Raw genomic sequence first — 26,690 nt, forward strand, 5'->3', positions numbered from 1 at the left:
ATCACTTTTGGCTAACTACTATTTTAACTTTTTAATCATTACTTTTTAGCTATCTTTTTCAACTGTTTAATCATTACTTTTAGCTAACTATTCCAACAGTTTAACTGTTACGTTTAGCTAACTATTTCAACAGTTTAATGGTTACTTTTATCTATTTCAACTGTTTTATCATTACTTTTAGCTAACTATTCCAGCAGTTTAACCGTTACTTTTAGCTAGCTATTCCAGCAGTTTAACCGTTACTTTTAGCTATGTATTCCAGCAGTTTAACCGTTACTTTTAGCTAGCTATTCCAGCAGTTTAACCGTTACTTTTAGCTAACTATTTCAACAGTTTAATGGTTACTTTTATCTATTTCAACTGTTTTATCATTACTTTTAGCTAACTATTCCAACAGTTTAACTGTTACTTTTAGCTATCTATTTCAAAAGTTCAGTCGTTACTTTTAGCTAACTATTTCAACAGTTTAATGGTTACTTTTATCTATTTCAACTGTTTGATCATAACTTTTAGCTAACTATTCCAACGGTTTAACCGTTACTTTTAGCTAACTATTTCAACAGTTTAATTGGAATGTTTAGCTAATTATTTCATCTATTTATTCATTATGTTTAGCTAAACTATTTTCAACTGCTTAAAATTGACTTTAATCCTTTTAACTAACTATTAAACCACATAGCCATTACTTAAAGCTTCCCATTTTGACTTCTATTTGCACTTGTTAACTGTTTGTATATGCACACTTTGCTATCGCAATACTTGGCTTTAAGGTATTACAACTGACACAGGTGTGTGTCCTGTGCAGTCAGTATAGCTAGGCTAGGTAGCTTACTGGTTATTATGACAATAAACTTACTAAGGGTCAGCATCACACCAATTTGCAATTCTTTATGAATGTTTATTTTTCTCTTAAACACAAATATATGTGAATTTATTTCTTTAATAAAATTTCTATTTTTTATTATTATTTTTGCAAAATTCTAAATTTCTTAATTTCTATTTCTTCAAATTATTTGAGCTACTCCAAATCTTACCTTGTCCCTGTGGCAACCTCATCTGGGAAACCGGTTCCCCTGGTTGGGAATCTCTCAAATGAGCCCATGTTCATTCATTCAAATGTGCTTGATCGTCACAGATCTCTGATTGTGCAAGAGTACCCTTGACGACCTAGTTTCTTTGGCTGTAAATCCACCTATAAAACCTCCACCCCAGAGTGTTCATTCTAAGTTAAACTTGATAATTCAAATGATTGAAGAGTATGTCTGAACAGTCCCTTACAAGTTTGCTTTTTATTTGCACACGTTTTATGTCTGGTTTCCTTGGCTGCTTCGGGACGTTACCGTAAGTCTACAAAGTGTGAGGTGTTTTATCGTCGTAGCTTAGGAGTCATTGTTTACTTGTGCATGTGTTGTATTCACTGATCATCTGTAATGTGCTAGGCTGATACTGTGTGTTGTGCTTATTAAGTAAAATTCCACAAGGAATCCCTTTTTGATTGCGGCTAATGAAAAAAGCTAGAAGAATGTAGTTCACAGCACATGTTTGCAGCGACAGGAGTAGGGAAATTACTCGAGGGTTTTCAGCCTCTGATCATTTTCTCTTTGGTGTCTCTTCAGCCATTCAAGGCTTCTCTCCCACGAGGAAGATTCGTAACTTTGAGGAGGCACGCGGCCTGGACAGGATAAACGAGAGGATGCCGCCGCGCAAAGATGGCCAGCTGCCAGACGGCACCACGATCAACACCAACACCCCCACCTCCAACAAGAACGGCACGGATGGGTAGGCAACAGGAACACCGCCCTCCCATCTTCACACAACCAACAGCCCCTGACTCATAGCCCCTAACCACTCTCTCTGTCTGTCTCTCTCCCTCTGTCACCTCTACTGAAACTGCATGTCTATCTTCCGCTCGCCCGCACTCGGGCGGGGAAAGGAAGGGACACATCGGTAGATTAAAAAAACAAAACAAAAGGAGGCCACAGCGCTGGGAGAAACACTTTCAGCTTCTGAAAAAACGTGCGTTATATGGAGAAAAAATATTTATTTTGGATTAAATATATTAGATATATTGTTTATTAGTAACAAATCATTCAATGAAGACATTTTGCAAGTGTATACTGTACACTGAAGTCCTAACTTATACATGTCAAAATTATATATATATATATATATATATATATTTTATCATTTTGAGTTGATACCGATAGATGAAGCCTTTGTTATCCAGGAGTTTTAGTCACTTTACTTTTTTTTTATTTTTTTATTGTTATTCTCCATGTGTTTGGTAAGGGAAAATTCGAAGTACAAATACTGTAGCCCCAACATTTTCGTTTGGATCTTGCAAGGCTCTTGCCAAGACATTTTCGGCACTTGAGGGTCTACATACTTTGCTTTCATGTGTGTCAGTTGAAAGATAAATTATGTATGAAAGAAAGGTGAAAGAAAGAATAAGGGAAGCAAATTATATTGGAACAATTATTACAAATTAATATTTTGTACTTGAAGCAGAAATTAAATGAAGACTTATGAAGTCTTATTTATACATTTTCCACAAAACTTTGATGAAACACTCCCCCCCCCAAATATGCTGAAACAGATTTGTTCAGTATTTTGTTCACTTCCAGAGTACGAACAATTTTCTTCTTGTGTTATAATTTGTGAGTGTAAATGTTCACAAATCCTTTAACAAAGTTAAGGGTTTATGCTTTGTGTGCAATGATAGTTGCTGTTCTGTGCTGGTTATGACTTGTGTTCACATAATGGCAAATAGGATGTTCTCGCTCCGCTAAACCAAATAAGGGATATACAGTACAGCATGTCTTATTCTATCACCACAAGCAAGCCTGCCAATACTCCCACATCCCTTTTGGAAGCATCTCTTCTTCTGAAGCGTTGAAGTTAAGCCGCCTCTCTGGGATTGAGCACTGCGCATGAAGATTACGGCACGAGAAACCAACTGACAAATAAGTATATCTCTTCAGTTGTCATTGTGGACAAAAAATAAAATGACATATTTGCTCAGAAAGCATAAGGACCTGCTGGCCACACTGTCCTCAAAAACAGACTGTTGTTCATTATTGCTTTGGAAATTTCAGTGTATCTAACAGAATGATGGCGTTTGGATTTGCATTTCATTGTCAGACGCTGAGAAAAAAAAAAAAGGGGGGGTGTGCTTTTTGCGGCTTTCCTTGGTTTCTAAAGCTGTATCGGTGTCTCCATCTACTGTCGGTTATACAGAATGCAGATGTTTTTTGAATTGGGATAAATTCAAAAAAAACGTGAAACATTTGACATTGAGTGAGATGACAGCTCTTTGAGGATGCTGTACCCAGACACAATGGACCGAGTCATTCCCCTCGGCAGGGATGATACTATAAAAGGTACCGCCGCCACACTAACCGCTGTCTATCAAGGCCTAAGAGTACTGTAATCATCTCAACCATGGCTGACTCATACGTACACAGTATATTATTTTTAAACTCATGGTCCTACCAATATGGGGTCCATTAGCATTTGCTGGCGTGTATATGCTTTTCTGCTCTGAAGTATTCAGCCATTCAGCTCTCTTCTGGTCACAACACCTCCACTCCTCTTCACAAGCACGCCCAACCCTTTAACACCTGCTTTTACTAAGACAAACAACCAACTCAACTGGTGCTTTGACACACCTGACTGTAATTCTGTTGTCTTTTTGTCACTCAAGAAAAGGTGGGGAAATAACCTTTAAGATTTGCTATTCTCTTGTGAATTTACTTTTATTTTATTTTATTTTTAAATGAGGCGTTTGTGCTCATGTGCCATGCCTCCTCGGCCACACATGTCAAGATCTGTATGTGTGTGTGTGTGTGTGGATGTTGAATGAAGCCAGGAGACTTTCAGTCACACATGATTAAAGATTCAATGTCAGTTATATTAATCTTGATATCCTTAAAATTTCTAAAATATTGTTGTTTGCCGTTACGTTCAGTAGACTTCTGGGGAAAGCTTCCTGAAGATTAAGTATTTCGGTTTACATTTATAACTGTGATGTTAAAATTTGTTTTTAAAGTAAGGCTTTATTGGGTGAGCCATACAGTATACTGACCTCCTGTTAGGTCCTATACATATCTCGCAGAATGTAAAAAAAAAAAAAAAAAAAAATGTTTATTTAGAATCTTATAACAGCTGTAAAGAGAGGGGGGGAGGGGGAAACTGTACCGTATTTGTCATGCAAGGCCATGAAATCTTTTATGTAGATGTATCACTTGAAAGCAAAGAATAAAATTCAAATACAGTGTTTTATTTGACTCATCTTGGATGTTGGTTGTTATTTTACTTAAAGCTGCATCAGCTAATTTTAAACTCTAGTGCCTCCAAATAAAGGTCTTTATTGTTGTGTTTGCAGGTTGTTCCGCTGCCCCGATAAGGACAAAGCATAAACAAAAAAAATAATTGATCCAGCTTTAAAGGGTAACTATAATTTTTTTCAACCTGGCCCCTATTATCCTATATTTTGTGTCTAGGTGACTGATGGGAACAACAATCTTTGACATTGGTCCAGTAATAAGCAAGATGGCTGCGGGCGAGGCGAATCAAGCTACAATGTAATGTTAATAGGGCAATTGTCCAGCTTGTATTTACCTTCTTCACAAAACTGCTAATGTCTGACAACATTATGGAAAGGATCCCTTCAGAGAGAGACCTTTTTAAAACCTCTTTGAGACCTTTCTGTTTAACCACAAACAGCTCTGAAGTCGCTAGCGCTAAACCCACCAGACTCCCATTTAAAAAAGCAATACTTGTAGCGTGTATAGAGCCAACATATTTTCACATGTAAATACACTCACCTTTAAAGATTATTAGGAACACCTGTAAGATTTCTCGTTAATGCAATTATCTAATCAACCAATCACATGGCAGCTGCTTCAATGCATTTAGGGGTGTCGTCCAGGTCTAGACAATGTCCTGAACTCCAAACTGAATGTCAGAATGGGAAAGAAAGGTGATCTAAGCAACTTTGAGCGTGGCATGGTTGTTGGTGCAAGACGGGCTGGTTTGAGTATTTCCCACTCTGCTCAGTTACTGGGATTCTCACCCACAACCATTTCTAGGGATTATAAAGAATGGTGTGAAAGAGGAAAAACATCCAGTATGCTGCAGTCCTCTGGGCGAAAATGCCTTGTTGATTCTAGAGGTCAGAGGAGAATGGGCCGACTGATTCCAGCTGATAGAAGATCAACTTTGACTCAAATAACCACAAGTTACAACCGAGGTATGCAGCAAAGCATTTGTGAAGCCACAACACGCACAACCTTGAGGCGGATGGGCTACAGCAGAAGAATACCCCACCGGATACCACTCATCTCCACTAAAAATAGGAAAAAGGGGCTACAATTTGCACGAGCTCACCAATATTGGACAATTGAAGACTGTAAAAACGTTGCCTGGTCGGATGAGTCTCGAATTCTGTTGAGACATTCAGATGGTAGAGTCAGAATTTGGCGTAAACAGAATAAGAACATGGATCCGTCATGCCTTGTGTACCACTGAGCAGGCTGGTGGTGGTGGTGGTGGTGGTGGTGTAATGGTGTTGGGAATGTTTTCTTGGCACACTTTAGGCCCCTTGGTACCAATTGGGCATCATTTAAATGCCACAGCCTACCTGAGCATTGTTTCTGACCATGTCCATCTCTTTATGACCACCATGTACCCATCCTCTGATGGCTACTTCCAGCAGGTTAATGCACTATGTCACAAAGCTCGAATCATTTCAAATTGGTTTCTTGAACATGACATTGAGTTCACTGTACTAAAATGGCCCCCACAGTCACCAGATTTCAACCCAATAGAACATTTTTGGGATGTGGTGGAACTGGAGCTTCGTGTCCTGGATGTGCATCCCACAAATCTCTAACCTGACTCCACCAGATGGATCGCTTCGCATTTGCTCGGCATATCCATCTGGGAACTTTCCGTTGGAGAACTTTTGGGAAGGGGCGGAAATACTGGTTAGCTGATTGGATGAACCATCTGTCTATCACCTATGTTGGTGATAGACGGGCCAAATCAACCAATCAGATCAACGAAGCGTATGAAAATACAACCACAAGCCCCTGCTGCTGCAGGCAAAGCATAGCTCGTTAGCTCAGCATGCAAGCAACATGTCGGTAAAGGATATTTGCCGTTTGTGTAACGAGAATTTAGGAATAAAAGGCACTCTTTCAGGTTCCCGGTTCATATTCCAAAAGAAGGATCCAAGAGAAAAAAGCATTAGCGAGCAGCTAACAGATTAGGGCTACCGCTGTCTGAAAATACTGGTTAGCTGATTGGATAAACCATCTGTCTATCACCACCTAACCCACCTCAAAACCAACGCTGATTGGCCCGGTCGTTTGGCTAACGGCTCCAAATTTTCTCTATCTCAAGATGCCAGACTGATCTGCGAGTGGAAAACTGGAGCTCGCCAGATCAGGACGGTCTCACGAGGCTAACAAATCTCAATCAACTGCAAGATGCTATCCTATCAATATGGGCCAACATTTCTAGAGAATACTTGTTGAATCAATGGCATGAAGAATGAAGGCAGTTCTGAAGGCGAAAGGGGGTCAAACACAGTATTAGTAGGGTGTTCCTAACAATCCTTTAGGTGAGTGTAGGTAAACTATGTGTTTATTTCAACCAAAACTTGTTGTGATGGTTGGAAAAGTGGAAAGACAACCGAAAAAGTTTTAGTTTGTTTCTGTCGACTTTGAATGAAGTGTGTTTTACGATGCTAAAATCACTTTTTTTGGTGGGTTTTGTGAATGCAATATTGCGGGTGTTTTTAGGTTTAAAAAAAAAAAAAAAAAAAGGATCTTAGTCTTTAACAGAAAGGTCGACTACCTTTCCATAATGTTGTACACTTAGAATATTAATCTGAGCCTTTTGTGAAGGTCAATTACAAACTGGAAAATTACGCTATTAACTTACATTGTAGCTTGTTTCTCTGCTGCCGACTGCAGCGATCTCGCTTAATAAAAATCAATACACTTGAGTATCGCGATATTTTATTTTGCAATACTGTATCGATTTTCAAAAAGGCAATTTTTTTACGTTCAAAAATATTCATGTAAGACAGTGGTTCACGTTAATGTTGTGTTTAAACCCCCTACCGCTAGATGGCTGTGCTGAGACGCACCACTAGTGTCCTTGCCTAACAGGTCCTAACAGTGCCTAGCAGTGCCTGACTTTTTGCTAGAAGCTAACAACGTAGCTATGGCTGAACTTTGGCTTACTTTAGCATATAAACATTAGCTCACTAAGAACCTGTGAACCACAATCCCAAACTGGCACTTTGATTTTTTGTGTACTGAATTGTTTACCTAAAGTAAACTTCTTTGACTTTTATGAACATCATGTCATTTTTTTTATATTAGTATTTCTAAAATTATACCTAAAAAGAATCCCAATACATCGGCTTACGCACAGTATCGAAATATACTGCAATATATTGAATCGTATCGTACATATCGTATCGCCAGATTCTTGCCAATACACAGCACTACTTAATACTGGACCAATGTAAAAAATAAAAAAACATTTGTCTTACCCTTTAAGACAAATGTGTTTTTCATTAAAAAAAAAAAAGTGTAGCTTTAACATTTATTTTTTTCCACACAATGCATTTGTACAAAACAAGGTTTATTTCCCATGATTCAATTATATCAAGCATTTCTGTTTTCAAAACATTTTAAGTGACACATTATAGACATTCTTGCTTGGAGCTGGGGTCTGCCTAGCTCAAGGGCAAGCTGTCACAGAGGACAGGAGTAATATTCAGTCAGAGGCCTTCTGACATCAAGTTTACTGCCGCCTGGGTTACAGCCCTCTTTAACACAGCACAGTAACATAGTGTTTTTTTTTTAGATATTGGCTAAATTGTACTGAAATAGTCACTGAACTTTCCGCTGCTTTGTATCCTCACTGCTCAAGGATTTGGTTAGTAATGCTGCTACATTTAAGCTGCCCCCTTTAAGCCATGCCACATAAAAAAAAAAATCCACCTTCAGTCCTGAATTAGTTATTTGTTATGTTATTATGTACCTGTTCACATAGTGAACTCAATTGAGACAATAAGCACTATGACATGAGTTGCTACAAAGCTAATGAAGACTATCAGCGCCACACACCTCTCTCTGGATTTCTCAGTGTGGCTGTGTTCAGAAGATTGTGGCGTCCGGTGACTTTCCCGCGCAGAAGCTCGAGTGAAGATAATGACCTCTTCTGAAGAGTCCATCATGTTTTGTTTTTTTTAATCCTCATGGGGGGGCGACAGAAACAACGCAATATAGCTTTAATTGGAAATGTATTTGATCTTGTTTAACACAGTGTACTGTATATTTGTCTTAACACTGGATTCTGGCATTATCTACAATCTGACAGACCTACTGTATCTCTTAACAAAATATCACCACCAACATTTATCTATTCCTTTGTTGCATTTTCTCATTTGACAGTTTTGACAGCATTTAATGAAGGCACTGCTTGAACAAAAAATGCTGACATGTAGCATATTACAGAACTTTAGAGTGGAAATAACAGTTTGTTTTCATCTGAAATCATTAATATTTCATTAGTTTGCACTATAATTCACCAGAGAAATTTGAGACCAAGTTAATCAAAGCAGTTTAGGATATATTTTAGGCTTAAAAATACAACATAAAATATTAACAAATTACTGCAGTCTGCAGCATGTGTTTTACACATTCTGTACCATGTGATAAAACAACACAACATGTATAAAATGATATGGCTCACATTCAGGGCCAGAGCTGTACTCACCCAGTAGTATAAAAAAGTGCCTCAAAAAACCCCAAAGTTCATCCCTGTAATTGCAAGTCCTCAGTGCATGGCATGCAAGTAACAATTTAAAGTCTCTCGTTGTCCCTCCTGCACCGTGCACGTCACTGGCACGAACACTCCATCATGCTTCAGACAGCTCTGCAGTAAAGAAAACTGCAGTCTTTAATAGAAACTTGTCCGGAACTTGACTCGTTGGGGACAGTGGACTTAGGGAAGTCAGGCCTTTGGCGGAGGTACTGGCCTCAGAGCCTAGAGGACAAACCGAAAAGATTTGGTTATTGACTAAACTTGAACGAACAGTTAGACATTTTCTGAAATACCTTTATTGGCTTTCTTGCCAAGTTAGATGCGAAGATTGAAGCTACGGTTATGTTTGTATGCTAAATATGAAGCTACCAACCTGCAGCCAGTTAGCTTAGCTTAGCGTAGCGTAAAAACTGGAAGTATGGAGAAACAGCTAGACTTGCTCTGTCTGAAGGTAACACAATCCACCTAGCAGCCCCTCTAAAGCTCCCTAATTAACTTGTAAAAAAGGTTTAAGCGTTGGACTATTTCTTGGCAGGTGTCAGAGGTGGAATAAACAAGCAAGATATAACATTCATTAGTGAGCATTATAGGTACTAGTGGGTGGGTTTTGTTACCTTTTTTAAGTCTTGATGCTAAGCTAAGCAGCTGCTGCCGGTAGCTTCATATTTAGCAAACAGACATTATATTGTATTAATATTCCCATCTCTTGGCAAGAAAGCAAATAAGTGTATTTATACCCAGTTTGTGTGCAGCCACAAGAACACACAACAAACTTATTTTCAAACAATTAAACTTTTGCTGTTGCAGGTTTGTGATAGAATAATTTAGGACCTTACTGCCTAATTACATTTGACCACATAGGCTACATGTGGTGTGTTCATTGGACGCATTCTTGTCATCCAATCAGATTCGGGCAACAGGAGAAATAATGTCTGCGTTTTTCTTCTGTGGCTTTATGTAATAGAGGTGGATAACACATGGAGAAACACAACAACTTAAACTTGACACGTTGCGATACAATTTTTTCCTTCCAGATAACGATTCCGATAACTGAACTTGCCGATACGGAGTACTGATCTGATATCAGTGCATTAAAGTATATATAATATCATAATTATTTTAACAGTTGTATGCTACTATCCCTGTATGGATGTGATATGATTGCTGTCATTGTTGTATGGCCTGGCTCACATTAAACTATTTGCAAAACATGAACAAATACAGAGAATGAATGCCATAGAACTTTCTTTTATGATCTAGTTTGACAGTCAGTCATAACAGAAAAAGAACATAAATAAACTACTTTAAAGTAAATTTTTCAGGCTAAATTACGTGGTATCGGATCGGTGCATAGACTCGCCGATACGATACTAGCATTTTAGGCAGTATGAGAGGCTTTTTCGATTCTGGTATCGGAACAACTGTAATGAAACTATTCCTATTCCAAGTTTGTTTGAATAACATCCACGGTGTGTCAGAGACCTATGAAGACTGAAGGAATCCCAGTTACCTGGCGTGCAGCTATGTAGTTCTGGCCTGGAGGTTTCGGTCTGTTCCCTGCCGGAGGTGGCGGAGGTGGAGCTAGTTTGGGTTTTGGCCTTCCAGCCTAAAAATTCAAGTATTTGTTAGTGAATGCATTTCATAGTTATAGGATGTATCGAAACTCAACACTTATATAATAATAATAATACTGTATATTCCGACACATTACCTGCACTGGCATGGGTTGACTAGGAACTGGCCCTTTGTTCAGGCGGTGAGGGGAGCTGGCCACTGCTGGCTGCTTCCTCGGGGGGTGTGCCCTGTTAGAAAATGAGAGATTTATTCTGCAATGCAAAGGTGAGTTTACAGTATAGCCACACCAGGACCTGCAATAGGGGGATGATTACTTACGTTGGCAAAATGGGACTTTGCCGTTTTTTCCAAATGAATCCTACCACACCAGCAATGGCACCTAAAACCACTAGTATAACTGTCACTGCGATGGCAATAGCGACTCCTGCAGAAATGGAATATAAATCAGTTTTGTTGGGATGCAGTAGTGCAACATTAAAAGCCGCAAAGATGAATTGATCAATCCAACTATTTTGATTAATCACCAACTATTTTGATAATTAGTTAATCGGTTTGATTTATTTCTTGTGAAAAGTTTATTTATTTTTTTAAAGTAAAAATTCTCTCTGATTCCAGCTTCTTAAAATGTGAATATTTTCTAGTTGCTTCACTCCTCTGTGACAGTAAACTGAATATATCTGAGTTGTAAACAAAACGAGATATTTGAGGACGCCATCTTGGACTTTAGGAAACACTGCTCGACATTTTCCACCATTTTCTGACATTTTACAGACCAAACAACTAATCGATTAATGGAGAAAATAATCGACAATTGCACCAAGTGCAACATCAGTGATTCAAATTCATTATTAGTTGTGCAGAAAGCACACATACTTGTTTATACACTACAGTGTGTGTTACTGTAAGAATAACTATAGGTACTGTAGGTCTCACCAGTAGAAAGAGAACCGGAAGCTCCATCGTTCACATTGCAGTGAGGGGGCATCCAACCAGGCTCACACTGACACTCACTTTTGTGATTGCACACCTGAAAGAAATCCTACCATTAAACACATGTTATCACATGTGTTTAATGGCACCATGCAGCAGCAACTCTGATAATGCATGGCACCATCAAACACAACATCCAAACTAAGTAGTTTGGCTCACCACAAATGTTTAACTCTTTATTACAGTTTACAGTCAAAACAATTTACCAGACTTGCTACATTTAGAAGTGAGATGGAACAGTCCCACTCTTCTAACAGTCTTTCCATTTCAAAATATTAATACATGTATTTTTTCTGCAAGTGTGTGTATCAGCCTGATTTGGTACATGTAACTTTTAACAGATTTCTTTGAGACAAATTCAGTAATCCACACATATTCAACACCAGACGTGGAAATCATTTGCACCTTCCTACAGGATTTAGTCAGTTCTCTATCAGATACAGGAAAGCTCCCCGTGGAATATGAGCATTTATATTCCAACACACGTCTCCTCCTCACGGTCTTTAAATTCAGGATTTATGCTTATTTGGTTAGACAAACTACTTGAAATGTGTATATTGTGTCCTTCTCTTTCCTTCTCATACCTGCTGTTAAAGACAGTTGACATACTTCATTTTATTGTCACCACACATAATTGTTGGCATTTTCTTTTTTCTTACTTTCTCCTGTTTGTTGTGCTGATATGTTTTATAATTTTAGTGTTCAATGTTCTTTTATAAAATTTTTTTTAAAATTGAATAAAATGCCCAAATTCAATGAAAGTAGTGAACTACTAATTATTTTACTTGTAAAGAGTGTTGTATGGACGCATCCACGTAATTTTTTTTTTGACGATTTGGTTGAAAGAAACCCAAATTTCTGATATAGAAACTTTTAAAAAATGGGTCAAAGTATTCACACTTTTAATACTTTAATGCATTATTTTGTTAAATAATAAAAACTAAACTAAGCTCTGAGCAGTGTTGGCATATACTTACAGCATGGCCTCTGCATTTTGCTGAACAGTTTGTATTTCTGTACGCTGTGTCAAGCTCCACACACTCATACTGGCTGCACACCTTGAAATAAAATCCAGTCAGTGACAAAGACATTGCTTACTTTGATACACATTACAGATTTAGTGCTGCAACATGGTAGATTCAGGTGGATGTTAAGGTGATTTCTCGATTGATTGTGGTGCAATCATGAACACAAAACACATTTACAGAATGAATAGCTGTATAAAAAAGGAAAGAAAAATAAGTGTGTATTACCTTTCCATCCCCACATTTAGTCCCAGTGTCCACCTGGCCGTAGTCCTGGGTGTAGTCTGCAAAGAAAGCTGCCTTGCAGTCACCGACTCTGACCATGCGGCCATAGTTTGGGTTCTCACTACTGCTTTGGCAGAACAGCTTCCCACAAAACACGTCTCTGCAAAGGAAGACAGGATTAAAATCTGTGCTCACATTCACGTCCGAGCCAATCCCAGATAATTCTGCAAACAATTAAACATTTAGTCCAACACAGACACTTTACTTTGATAAGTCTGCATATTACCAATATTGTTACGGCTTCATTGCAGAGTAACCTGTATCCTGCTGTTTGTTTTGCTGAGACTCACTGTTGTGAATCTGTTACATTGCATTCTGGAAAAAGTCTGAACAAAGTCTCTCTCATGTGTTCTAATTGGTATCATACATTTGTATCATATGTTACGTTAGATAGCTTTCCTTTCTAAAGATGTATCTGTGGGAACCTACCTTGAACCAATCCTCCTCTCCTATGGAGCCTCTTTCTTATCTATCTACTTCCACGTCATCGGAAGTATATGGACCGATTGTTAGAAAATGTGTATATTCTTGTGTATCTCATACATCTTTAGAACATTGTGAACTCAGTCTTGCATTGCCAAACCTTCCTCCACAGTGCTGTGGAGGAGGGTCTGGCTAGTCCACACAACATTCCGGGATGGGAGGAAAACGTGCTCTGGTTTATTGGCATTTCTTTAAACCAATCACAATCGTCTTGGGCGGAGCTAGGAAGGGAGGTTACGGGTGGGGATTGTGGCGGTGGAGCAGGTCTGTGAGGTAAGAAGGAGCCTGGTTATGGAGGGCTTTGTGGGTGAGGAGGAGGACTTTAAACTGGATGCGTTGGGAAACAGGGAGCCAGTGAAGGTTCTGAAGGATGGGAGTGATGTGATCACGGGAACGGGTGTGGGTGAGGAGACGGGCATCAGAGTTTTGGATGTACTGTAGTTTATTTAAGGCTTTTGCAGGTGAACCAGAGAGGATGCTGTTGCAGTAGTCAATTGTCGACGTGATGAAGGCTCAAAGTTTCAGCAGTAGAGAAGGTGAGTGATGGGCGGGGACGGGCAATGTTTTTGTGGTGAAAGAAGGCAGTTCTGGTTATTTGGTTGATGTGGTTTTCAAAAGTGAGGTTGCTGTCGAAGATGACTCCCAGGTTACGGATGTGTGAGGATGGAGACAGGGTGGAGTTGTTGACAGTGAGACCAAAGTTATGGGTGTTCTTTGTGAGGTATTTCGGGCCGATGAGCATCAAGTCGGATTTATTGTAGTTGAGTTGGAGGAACTTTGTTTGCATCCAGGTTTGAATATCAGTGAGGCAGTTGGTCAGGGTGGAGGATGTAGCTGTGGTGATGGATTTGGTAGTAATGTAGATCTGGACATCATCGGTGTAGCAGTGGAAGTGAAGACCATGTTTGCGTATGATATTTCCAAGTGGCAGACTGTAAAGGATGAAAAGGAGAGGACCGAGCAACGAACCTTGGGGGACGCCTTGTGACAGAGGAGCAACGGAGGAGGTGCAGTTGTTGATGTGTATGAACTGTTGTCTGTTGGTGAAATAGGAACGGAGCCAGGAGAGTGCAGTGCCACTGATGTTGCAGTAGATTTCCAGTCGGGACAAGAGGATGGAGTGGTTGATGGTGTCGAAGGCTGCGGTGAGGTCAAGCATGATAAGAATGGTGAGGTGGCCAAAATGGTTCAAACAGATTATTGGAGGAGAGGTGGGTTTTAATTAGAGCAGTGACAACACGTTCCAGGATTTTTGATAGGAAGGGGAGGTTGGATATGGGTCAGAAGAGAGGAATTGATGATTGTAGTGATGAGCGGCGCAATGGATGGTAGACAGGTCTTAATGAAAGCTGATGGGATGGGATCAAGGCTGCAGGTGGAGCTGTTCATACCTGTGGTGAAATGTGAAAGCTCCACAGGGGACAGCAGAGAGAAATGAGAGAGTGACTGAAAGAGTGGAGTGGGGGGAGGCAGTTGTGGTGTTTGAAGGAGCAGGGGAGGTGGTCAAGTTGTTGTAAATGGTGTTGATTTTGGATTGAAAAAAATAAGAGAAAAGACTTGCATTTGTCCACTGTGAAGCTGTCACGTGCAAAGTGCCCTTTTGAGTGGCCATTTAAATTATCAATGCATCGTAAAATTACACATGAACATTTAAAAATGAACGTGTGAATCAATTATTCGAGAATAAAAAATGTTTAAAAGTAATAATATAGAAGTAAAGTTGGTCGCCTCGACCTGCTGGTGCTGCTGGTAGGTGACGTCATAGGCTATCAACGTGACCTTTCACATTTGCCTGCCTGCAAGAGCATCATGTTGTTGTTGTGTTAAGAGACAGTGAAAAGCAGGGTAAGATCACTACAGACTGTTTCCAAAACCATTTAGCTGATGTTGAAAAATAAACTAACATAAATCTCATTTTGTAGTGTCATTTTGAAGTATATGTTTGGCAGCAAAAGATTTTCAACAAGCATCATTTTAAACTGAATTGACCGATGAAAGTGGCTACCACTCGGTTTATTTTCTATACCAGCTAGCAGCTATGCAGCTAACCTGGGAAACCTTTTGAAATTGCAAAGGAAAAGCATGCAACGTTCTATTGAATCATGTATACTCTTGGCGCGTTCATGCCACCTCCAATTAGCAGAGACCCCCCCCCCGTTGTTTTTCCAACTGCCAGCGTTCACATAGTCGGGATGCGTGTTCTTCTTCTTCTGTTATATTTGCGTTTGGCATAACAACTTGTTGCATGACTGTCACCAACGGTCACAGCTTAGAGCATCAGGTGTGTGAAAACAAGGCCACAATAACAAAAGATGTGCTGCTGTTTTCTTATACGAGCATATAAACAGCACATGGACAGGTGTTTGTTTGTGTTGTCCGCAGGACAACGAACGGGAAAGTACACGGATAAGGTGTTGTTTTTTTATACATAGACCTATTTATGAATAATTTTAAACATGTTATGTCTGTGTATGTTTCTTGGCAGAGGAATTTGTCCACAATAAACAGTTTATTGTCATTGAACCAAAGTCGCCTACATCAAACGTCAGTTGTCAACAACGCGTCACCAACTGGGAAACTCGGTTAGCAAAATCCAGCCCGAGTTTCCCACCGATGTCCATGAGCTCACGGTCAGTCTCTCTGCGATGCGTCTCCTCGTCAGCAGTGCGCGCCGCACACAGACACACACAGAGAGACAGGCAGGCAGACCCTTCCAGCTCTTACCTCAGAAAGTTTTTCTTGGCTTGTGTGGAGGTGAGTGGTGAGGAACAAAAAGACTAAGCGACCAGTGCCTCCAGTTTACAGCTAATTACCCGAAAGATAAAACAAATAGTTAACTTGTGTCTTGCATGAGCTACTAGCTTATGTAATAAGTTAGCTAAGGTTTAGCTGAGGCATCATGGCCTTACTGGCTAATTTACTGTACTTAATGGAGACCCTCCAGCTGAACAGCTACGTTAAAATCTGTGTCAAATAATGTCATCACAATCGCCAAATTGATATGCAAGTTAGGCGTTAACTAATTAAAATGCACTAATTTGCATACATTTGACAAGGCACTGCAGGTGAACAGGATAAACAAAATAACTAAAACATATCAGCACAGAACTTCCCCAGTTAATGAGTTAAGAGTCTTTCCTCCTTAAATGTTAGGTTTAAATATATAGATTAATTTAGAAGAAATCTACAGATGCAGCCTAAAACAAATACCATCTAAATGTTTAATTTGGAAGTGTATTTCAATAAGAGTAAAAGAAGACATGAGCAAAATAGACCAAAATCTCTAAATTGACCAAAACATGAAAAAAGTGTCCTGCGTTAAACAGTAACTTCATTATTTTGATCGTAGGCTCCTCATCTAATAGCAGTGTTTTTTTCCTGTAAAATTAACAACATTGCAGCAACAGCCTTTTTCAGTTTAGTGTGAAGAGTTTTGTTGAGATTTTTGGTAAAAAAAGATTTTTTATATATATATACTTGAAACTAGTAGCATAGAAAACATGCACATTGTGGCAGAGTTTCCTTTGCCGTTTGTGATTAACCTGATGCACACTAAAAAGTCTCTGTGTGAACTGATTATTTTGCTGAGTGTTTATTAAAACTATTAAACAATTGCATAAGGGAAATAAGATAAATTGGTAAGGTAGTGAGAGTTGTGTTAATACATTAAGTGTTTTGTTTAAATTTCATATGAATAATTATTAACTATTGAGCCTTTTTTTTCCTTGAGTCCCTGCCGCCCAAAATGTCTCTGCACGTCCCTGCTGTGAAGGTTGTAGAAATGTTGTCAGGGGGGTTACGAAGTTTGTTTATTGTAGAGAAGAGAGTCTTGGGGTTGTTGGAGCCAGAGTGTATGAGCTGTGAGTGGTATTGGCGAAGGTATACTGTATATGCATGGAGGTGAACTGTCAAACCAGTTTTATTGTAGACGTTCCAGCTGACGTTTGCGGGACTTCATTTGGTGAAGTTGAGGAGTGTACCAGGGGGCTGAGTGTGTGAAGGAGACAGTTTTAGTAATGATGGGAGCCAGTAGGTCGAGACAGGAGGACAGAGTGTTGTTGTAGTAGTCCACAAGGTGGGTTGGATCATCAGGGTGGGTTGGACATCATCATGTTGATGTCCGTGATGATTGCAAGATGGTCTGAGATATGGAGGTTGACGAGTGTGGGTGGGGTAGTTAACATGTTGTGAGAAGTTGAAGCAGTTCAACAGTTCCAGAAATTCAGTGGCAGATTTGCAGTTGATGCTGTCGATGTGGAAGTTAAAATCTCCAAGGATGAGGACAAAGGGTGATATAGCACAAAGGGTCAGAAAATGCGAAAAATCTGACAAAAAGGTGTGTTGTGTGTGTGGGGTAGATAACGGAAGTGATGAGAGGAATGAAGGAGTTTGAAGGTGAGATGTTCAAAAGACAGGGCGGCTGGGATGGAGATGGTGGTTATTTTAATGTCCTTTCTGTGAACAGTGGCAACGCCACCTCCTGTTGGTGTGATCTGGCAGAGGAAGTCCAGTTTGTTGTCAGTGATGAATTCATTCAGGATGAGAGTTTTATTACTTTATTAGCGATCGAGTGTTGAGCAGGGCTACTTTCAGATGACGTTGTTTTGGGATTAGTTGGGAGGACTGAGGAAGGGGACAGAGGTTGAGCAAATTGGCATGCTGTGAATTGCTGTGTTGCCGTAATGACATAATAGCCTACGGTTTGACCATAGTGAACGGATGCAGTTGGACGATGACAGGTGGTATGTGAATAGGCAGCGTTTGTTTGGAGGACAATGACTGATATATTTGAAATGACGACATCTCTGACTACACACCTACTAATCATCAAATATTTCTACTGTAGACATTTTACAAAGTAAACATCCCACAAAACAGTTGTGATCGGATGGTTTCAGAAGACTCACTGTTGCTGGCAGGGGAAGAACTGGTCGTTGGAGGGACGTCTGCAGAAGGCGTAGTAGGTTCCTCTGGTGTTATGGTCGTAGCAGGATGGAGGGGCCTCTGTAGCACCTGATGGAAGGAGAGGATTACATGTAGCCGTATGTCTTTAGGCTCTTTTTAGATAGCGGCTGGATAGTTTACCTATTTAAATTAGGGCTGCACCTGACGATTATTTTCATAATTGATTAATGTGTTGATTATTTTCTCGATTAATGTGTGTAACTACAACAAAGTGAAAAAAATGTAATTTCCCCTTACGGTATTAATAAAGTCGATCGATTAGTTTTTTGGTGTATAAAATATCAGAAAATGGTGAAAAATGTCAATCAGTGTTTTCCAAAGCCCAAAATGACGTCCTCCAATGAAACTAGAAAGTATTCACATTTAAGAAGCTGGAATCAGAGAATTTTTACTTTAAAAAAATAAATAAACTTGGAACAAAGTACATAATCCTCTGTTCTTGCTATAGCATCGTCGTTTATTTACAGAAAACTAACGTTTCGGTTAGTTCAAGAGTAGTATATCCTTCGCGTTCCACTTCTGCGATTGCTCCGATGCTACAGGAAATTCCACCAGATGCATTTATTTTCCATTTCCTTACGCTTTCTTTGCATTGGAATTTTAAATTTGGTGGATTTATGAGGACTATCGTTATCTGCTCCTCAGATCTCTGCAGGGTAAATTGAGACAACTAGCTAGACTATCTTTCCAATCTGAGTTTTCTCTCCCACGGCTCTGTGCAGAGTTTAGCACCGCCCATGACGATTCTGATTGGTTTAAAGATATGCCATTAAACCAGAGCATGTTTTCCTCCCATCCCAGAATGCTGTGTGGTTAGTAGCTAGACTCTCCTTTAGCACGCTTTGGAGGAGGGTCTGGCAAAGCGAGAGTAGTACAAGAGAGTATTCTCTTTAGAAAAGTTAGTTTTCTGTAAATAAACAGTGATGCTATAGTAAGAGCAGAGTGCAGGATTATTTCCTTTGTTCAAAGTTGATGATATTTTCCAATGCATCTGCACAGAAGAATTTTTGGATGTGCAAGTTGTTTCTTCAAAAAACCTTTTTTAATAAAAAATGACTCAAACTACTTAATGGATTGACAAAATAGTTGACGACGAATAATCTTTGCAGCTCTAACTCAAATATTATCTAATTTCTGTAACAAAATAGTGTTATATAAAATGACACACACCAAAACAGCCAATGTATAATACATACGTAAGCAGAACAGGACACTCACTTGATCCATACAGTTTGAGACACTGGTTTGACCTCTGTGGACACTGGCCGTTGTAGCAGTATCCCAGGCCACCATCGCATGGGAGGCCATTCACAGCAAAGACATCCTCAGGACAGGTGGGGCGCTGCCCATCACAGTACTCTGCCAGATCACACTCATCGTGCTGCCTGCGGCACTCCCTGGACCGCGGCGAGATCTGTGTGGAGGTGGGAGTCATGGTAAGCTCCATCACATTACATATCAGGTTATAGATCTGTTTATTTAAATCTAATTATGTAATGCTTTACAAGTGTACTGGTAGGCCTATGTAAAGCATAGGGCTGGGTACCAAATTCAAAACTAATGAGCAAATCTTATCAGCATCAGTGAGCCAATAAGCATGCAGCATGCTTCCACCAAGATCTAATAATGCATTTGATTGGCTGTCTTACATTACACATCATAGAGACATGCAGGGAACACTCTATGTTACACAGTAGGAGCTGAAAAATAAATAAAAAGATTTGTGCCATAATGTGTGATGTTGTTATTTATTTTTGTTTTATTAAATTGGTATCAGAAAATGAATCGTTTAGCAACCGGTATCGAAGTCACAATATTGGTATTGGTACCATTCGAAAATCTTTGAACGATAGCTAGCCCTAGTAAAGCACTATGAAACTGCCTCAGTCTATAAATGTGCCTGATAAAAAAAACAACCTTGCTTTGCCTAGGTTGTAGTGCTGGCAGGGTAAAAGCACCCACCAGCTTTTAGCCCCCATTTTATTTAACCCACTTAACCGAGCTTTTAAGGCCAATAACTAGGGGCTGTCTTCAATTAAAGAAATTCTTTGTCGACTAACACTCATACGATTTTGTTGACTAATCAAGGATTAGTTGATTTAAGATCAAAGATAAAACTGAGTTTCTCCACAAAGAATCATGCCAAAGCGCCACTTTAAATCTTGTGTTTACCAGAGATGTGCTCATAAGTTTCTTGGAAATGAGTCATTTAGCATAAAAAATAACTAGTCGACTAAGATCAAAATGACCAATTAATCGACTAAGAGAGGGCGGCCCTAACAATAACCACACATTATAGTTATATATTGCTCGGTTACGTTGTAACCTTGGTTCTCTGAGTGAAGAGATCATCTGTCCAGCTGCAGGTTGCTTGGAGATGGTTCTGATCAAACTATCAGTGATTCCACGCCAGCACAGGTACTTTATAGTGTGTGGCCGGGAAAGCCGGTGTGTCTTAAAGAAATATCCATGTACCTGACCGCAAGGGGATCATACCTGTACATATGGAATATGTAACGGTGGAGAATTAGTCTTCATATGATATTAAATCGTATGTCATTGCATTTGGGAAAAACATTTTTTTTAAATTACACTAGTTTTTGTTTTGTCAGGTTTCCTTAAACCGGCGGCGTGAACAAGTTGAGAACACAGCACTGACATATCATCACCTTTTAATTTAATAAATATGGTGACCTTTTAAGCAAATTTTAGAAGTACCATTAATTTGGAGTTGTGTTTCTGACCACCTAATGAATGTAAGTCCAATATTCACTCTCTGTTATGCTCACCATCTGGTCTCTAACTGTGACTACGTTTACATGCAGCCAATAACCCGTTCAAAACCGGAATATTAGCAATAACCCGGTCGCGCACGGCCATGTAAACACCGGCAAAAACCCGAATATGCTCATATTCCGGTTTTTAAAAACCCAAATATGCTACCTGGGTTACCCCTTTTCTAACCCGAAATTTTGGTCATGTAAACGCGTATCGGCATATCTCCATCAAAAGGTACATTGATTTGTGTTCTGCGCATGTTCTATTCACAAGGAATCTTGGTCTTTTGAGTAGAGGAACTTCTTGTATGCGCCAGAAAACATAGTTATAATAATAATAATTATATACTATAATAATATAGTTATATATATATATATATATATATATATATATACATATATATATATATATATATATATATGTCAATGCAGAAAACCTGCGCGCAGTATAGCGGAAGTAAACAAGAAGTAGAGGTAAACATGGCGAGACGCAGCACAGCACCACACTTTTGGAGCGAGGAGGAAACCAATTTCTTTATTAGTGTGGTGAAAACCATGAATATAATGTCTTTTGTTGATGGCAGAAAGTACCGAGATAGTGAGATTTATAAGAAGGTGACCGAAAAGTTATTGCGTCTTAAGGTTGTCCGTAGGCTACGTCCAGACGCTAACCGTGCGTCGCCGTTTACGTCAGGATATTGCCATTTGATTACAAATGCCATGTATACAGGAGTAACTCTCTCTGCTCACGCATGTAAACGGGTTATTCCGAATGTTTCAGAAACCCGAATAGTGACCTTAACCCGACCATAACCCGAAAATTGACAGCTTGTAAACGTAGTCTGTGTCTGTCTGCTGAGCAGGTAGTGTACAGTACGATGGGCTTTAGAGCTTTTTTTGATGAAAACAGCTGACCGCTGCAGCTGAAAACAACACTATGAGAGCAGTGAGAGTGAACCACAACAGTAAAGCTGTGGATCGGACGGATAAACAATGAGCTGAAAATTACTATAAAGCTCTTTAAAGCTGAAAGGAGCTGCAGATTCAGTTGCTTATTCTCTGTAGGTACATGACTATGAGCGACCCCTTTTACACTATCATTTGATACATTGTCAATTTAAAAAAATACCAATTAGCCACTTTGAGGTGATCATCAGCTGGAGGTCATAGGTCACTTACTTTATTAAGCATTTACTAGGGTAAAGGACTAATACAGTAATAGTGGAAAAAATGGATGATACTTTTTGGAATGTTTTAAAAATATATACTAAGGCTCTACATGGAATAGTAACTTGTGTTTGATATATTTGTTTCCACACAAAACCTCAAAAAACTTGTTAAAACATATCCAAAATACATGTACTCGTTTCCCCTCATTGAAAAACAGACTTAAAATGCAAATATTTCTCATTTTTAATTTTTCAAAGTTCAACTGCTGGACACGAGAAGTCCATTCTCAGTGTCTGAGCAGTGGAAGTTTCATGTTTTCACATCACACTTGTGTAAGTTGGAGGGGGGGACTTTCTGTCTCCCCCATGAGGAATTCTAAGTAATGTCTGTCGGTGCATCCACATGACAGAAACCTTCCGTGATCAAAAAAGTTACACACTAAAGCTTTAAGAAATGCAGTATCACAGTACTCCATTTAGTATACTTGTAAGACCTTATATCCCCACTAGAGGGCTGTAGCAGATCAAACAGTTGGATCAACATACTCAGTAAAGGAAAATGCCATGGAAAGAAATCCACATTTGAAAAATAAAAGTCCCTGCAACAGGTACAGCTGCATTTATGATTCATATCTACTCACCTTACAGTCCTCACAGCACTCGCCTTCAGAACACTGGGATCCCTCCTTCAGGGTGCAGGTGGTGGCATTGCAGCATGGGTTGATGCACTCCTATAAGGACAACATAGAACTCATTAAATAATCCTTCTCTTTATTATGTTGTGTTGATAATAATAATAATAATAATAATAAGACATTTAAAAAAAATAAAGAACACAACAACAATAACAACAGAAAGAGGCAGAGCAACTGACATGAAGTGGAATAGGCAGTTTTAAACAGATGTGTTTTGAGTTGCAATTTGAAATGGGGGAATGAATCAATGTTTCTAAGCTGGGGTGGGTAATGAAAAAAGTACGAACAAAGCACACTGGGTAATAACCCAGTGTGCTTTGTTGAATGGTCTCAATGTTATATTGTTTTATTTAATGTGAATACTAGTTTACTAGTAACTTATATTTGAAGTAATGCAGTAATGCACGAAGTGTGTATTTAGATTCCATGCTTATTGTGTTTCCACAACAATATTAGTGAGTAAATCTACTGAAATGGCCACCATAATAGTTGAGTGTGATGTGTAAGATGAGATAGCATATGTATGTAGCATGTATGTAAACTCATGTTTGTCATGGTTTTAAAAAAACTGTGGCTATCTGTATGTCTTTGCCAAGTGCAAACCTGTACAAAAGACATCAATAATTTGTTGGGGAGGGTCATGCCTTATTTTGACTAAAGATATCAAAAATCCTCCGGTAGCCCCTGAAATAAAAAACGAATAGTCCCTTATAAATGTTCATTTACTTTGACCCTATGTCTAGATCGCAAGCCAGGCTACCCCCAGGATTCTCCAAGTTACATTTAAGACTTTAAGGCCTTTTTAATACCACCTAGGATGAAATGTAATGCCAACTTCACGGCCATATAATAGAAAGCCTGAGAAAATAATTTTTTCCCAAGTAAGTTACCTGAAGTTAATAAAACACTTTATCATAATACTCACATTCATATTTAATACATTGTGTGTGGTGTTTGTACTTTAATAACACAATGAATAAAATATTTGTCACATTAAGAGCGCTTATGCGATGAAACTGAAAATACAAAATAAATATACTGTCGTACAACATCCAAATGGAGTAAATTGTAATATTACACACACAAAACATTTAGTTATGACGTTGCTGTATTGATTTAATCCTACAAAAGGACAAGAAAAATAAAACACGTTATACTCTTTGAGTAATGTGTGTTTTCCTTTTTAAAAGATTTTTTTTTGCTTTCAACATAAGAGCAAGCTTTCCTTCCCCTTCATTATTAACTTAGGAGACAATGTAAACTGTGGAAACTTGGCAGATACTATGACAGAATTTATAGCCGACAGTTTCTAAGAACTATTTATTTACCATTAGACTTGGAAATGTTCTTGTTGTACATGTATTCTATATTACTTGATTTAAATAAGTTGTTTGTGGTATTTTACTGTTTGTGGTACATAAAAAAAAAACACGGTGGTAAGGGCTGTGGTTCATGACTTAAAACTTTTTTTTGTCCTGTGAAAAACAGTTTTGACTTTGAATTAAGTTGACTTTTTGATGTGTTTGCTTTTAGTTTAGTTTCAGTTTTTCATAAAGGTTTAGTTTGTATTTAGTTTCAATTGACAAAAAAATGCTTTCCACTGCTTATTTTCGTTTTAGTTGACTATAATAACCCTGGCAGGAATCTTCAGCAACAAGGCACGCCTGCATCATGCCTTTGTTTAGGGAGGGGGTGGGGTGGGGTGGGGGGGCGAGGAGCACCCAAGCCTATCCGGAGCCTGAGTTCATGGTTTGTGCCTCTGCTGAATACCAGCAGAAGCAAAAGCAGGTCTGAACATATTTACAGCTCTTCCCTTGAGAATGAACTTAGTGAAAATTACAAGTTGTTTAACTGTTAGGTGCTACATTACAACTGAAGGTGGAATGTACAAAAGGCATCAGCATGATGACAATTTTGACAGATATCAAGAGTTGCAATTTCCTCAAAATAATAAAAAGTACCTATTAAATAACTGTAAAACATATGTCCAAATTATTCTAAAAGTCAGGCTAATTAAAGAGTACAAAAACTTTCAAGGGGCAACATAGTTGAGGTACTGTACACAATTAAAACACAGCACACAGTGAGCAGTTAGTAGGCTAGCTGAGGTCAACTGAACAGCGGCCTAATAAAAAAAAAACTTTCTGAGCCCTGATGTACCGGCTATTAGACACCAGTACTTAATGTACAACCCAAACATCTTAAAGCTATTGTCCGCGACTATTTAATATTAATGAACGTCCGTTACATTCAAGCCATTGCCAAATGAGTTGATACAAAGCTAATTAAGCCTATCAGCTCCAAAAAACTCTCTCTGTATTTCTCAGTATGGCTATGTTTACAAAATGGTGTCGTCTGACGACTTTCGCGCGCAGAAGCTGGAGTGATGCGTTACTACGTCACCGCTGAAAAAGGACAACAGCAGCGTTCAGCTTTGGAGACGAAGAAGACATAAAAACTCCAAGATAATTACCTCTTCTTTTTTTAATTCTCAGTGTCCTCCTTGATTTAATGGGATGCTACTAGCAACTGTGTGGAGGAGGGGGTGGGGGTGGTGTGCGATCACTGAAGTCTTGCGTCATGGGGATGCGCCGAAAGTGTTGTTGTCATTACTTAGAATTTCTCATAGCTTTTAAAAGAGTTTTACGATTAAATATTAGTTCACTGTGCTAGTGTGCATATTGTAACTGCTTCTATTCACTTTTGAAAAGAAGATCGACTATAATTTTCAAATGTGTTAGTGCATGTCAAACAGCCTCATTCTCATAATACCTCTAATAACTAAAGGAGTCAAGATCAGACAAAGGAAACATGGTGTTGAGGCTTACTCACAGAAAACAATGGCCTTGAGGCAGATACTCAGACACAAAATCAGTACAGGGAATGCATTTCACTCAGTATGATGTCAAACATATTTCATATTGCTACAATGTAAGATATTTGGTATATCTGCATACACTCTGTATTTTAAACTGTAATAATACTGAGGGACAGCAGTAAGGCTTATACATTACTGAGAGACAAAGGGGAGAATAAAGGTTTGAATATATATAATACATTTCCTCAGAGGAATCAAATGCTTGTTTAGTTTATTTACCTCCACACTGCCACAGTCACACTGTTCGCCTTCCTCCACAAAACCATTCCCGCAGACTGAAGGAGCCACCAGGGTTCTGTAGGGTGGTTTGTCCAGCAGGCAGCTGGGGCTGCGGCTTGTCAGGTATTTCTCGTAGTTGTTGCTGCTGCAGCTACTGAAAGTCCGAGGAATATTCCAGCTGAGGAAGAAACATCACATTTTCCTAGATTAATCCAAAGTCATTAGGTCAAAAGTCAACTACAATTAGACTTTTTTTTTTATTTTTATTTCACATTGTCTGCCTTTCAACAAAGCCTCAGGGAGTGATTCTAGTCTTTTTCACTGAAAACATTAGGACTTCTTTCGCACCGGTGTAAATAATAACATTATTCTGTTATTAAAGTGTCCCACTAAATCATGACAGTGTGACAGTCCGGAACACGCGATATGAGGACCCTGAAACCAAAGCAGCTAAATGCTTTCATTATCATTTTATTATTTACACCTGTGCTTTTCCTACTGTGACATGTTAAAATGTCTTCTGTTGAAAGAGTACTGCATCGATTTAGCCTTGCGCTTTTATAACACCGTTGGACTCATGATGGACAGTTAAAAATTCTGCAGAACCATATATATATATATATATATAATTATATGTATTCCTTCCTCTACAGCTAATGTCCGCTAGACATATGCAGAGAAGAGGAGCGGGCTACAGAGGTCTGATAAGTTCACTTCTTCTAACTCCTTACCCCTCAGATTTTTTTCATTTTCAAAACTTTTTTTGGATTGAGCAGTGATGT

General features: G+C 38.9%; 2 protein-coding genes across 7 annotated transcripts in view; one reads left to right on the forward strand and one right to left on the reverse strand.

The window, feature by feature from the left end:
• ppp3cca (protein phosphatase 3, catalytic subunit, gamma isozyme, a) overlaps nt 1-4,290 on the forward strand; it is a 37,875-nt gene extending 33,585 nt beyond the window's left edge. For 3 of the 4 annotated variants that reach the window (XM_039803659.1, XM_039803662.1, XM_039803663.1), the window contains one exon: nt 1,617-4,290. In XM_039803659.1, coding sequence (XP_039659593.1) covers nt 1,617-1,783 — 167 coding nt within the window. In that variant the 3' untranslated portion in view covers nt 1,784-4,290. The remainder of the gene's footprint in view (nt 1-1,616) is intronic. The other variant, XM_039803661.1, reaches the window with a different exon arrangement.
• A 3,348-nt stretch (nt 4,291-7,638) lies between these two features.
• adam28 (ADAM metallopeptidase domain 28) overlaps nt 7,639-26,690 on the reverse strand; it is a 38,983-nt gene continuing 19,931 nt past the window's right edge. For all 3 annotated transcript variants that reach the window (XM_039803666.1, XM_039803665.1, XM_039803664.1), the window contains 11 exons: nt 25,909-26,086; nt 22,758-22,847; nt 19,389-19,584; nt 18,113-18,218; nt 12,666-12,822; nt 12,390-12,470; nt 11,356-11,449; nt 10,741-10,846; nt 10,559-10,649; nt 10,358-10,453; nt 7,639-9,069 (listed from right to left, as the gene is read on the reverse strand). In XM_039803666.1, coding sequence (XP_039659600.1) covers nt 9,037-9,069; nt 10,358-10,453; nt 10,559-10,649; nt 10,741-10,846; nt 11,356-11,449; nt 12,390-12,470; nt 12,666-12,822; nt 18,113-18,218; nt 19,389-19,584; nt 22,758-22,847; nt 25,909-26,086 — 1,228 coding nt within the window. In that variant the 3' untranslated portion in view covers nt 7,639-9,036. The remainder of the gene's footprint in view (nt 9,070-10,357; nt 10,454-10,558; nt 10,650-10,740; nt 10,847-11,355; nt 11,450-12,389; nt 12,471-12,665; nt 12,823-18,112; nt 18,219-19,388; nt 19,585-22,757; nt 22,848-25,908; nt 26,087-26,690) is intronic.

The sequence above is a fragment of the Perca fluviatilis genome, chromosome 6, assembly GCF_010015445.1.
Source record: "Perca fluviatilis chromosome 6, GENO_Pfluv_1.0, whole genome shotgun sequence".
Classification (NCBI taxonomy): Eukaryota; Metazoa; Chordata; class Actinopteri; order Perciformes; family Percidae; genus Perca; species Perca fluviatilis.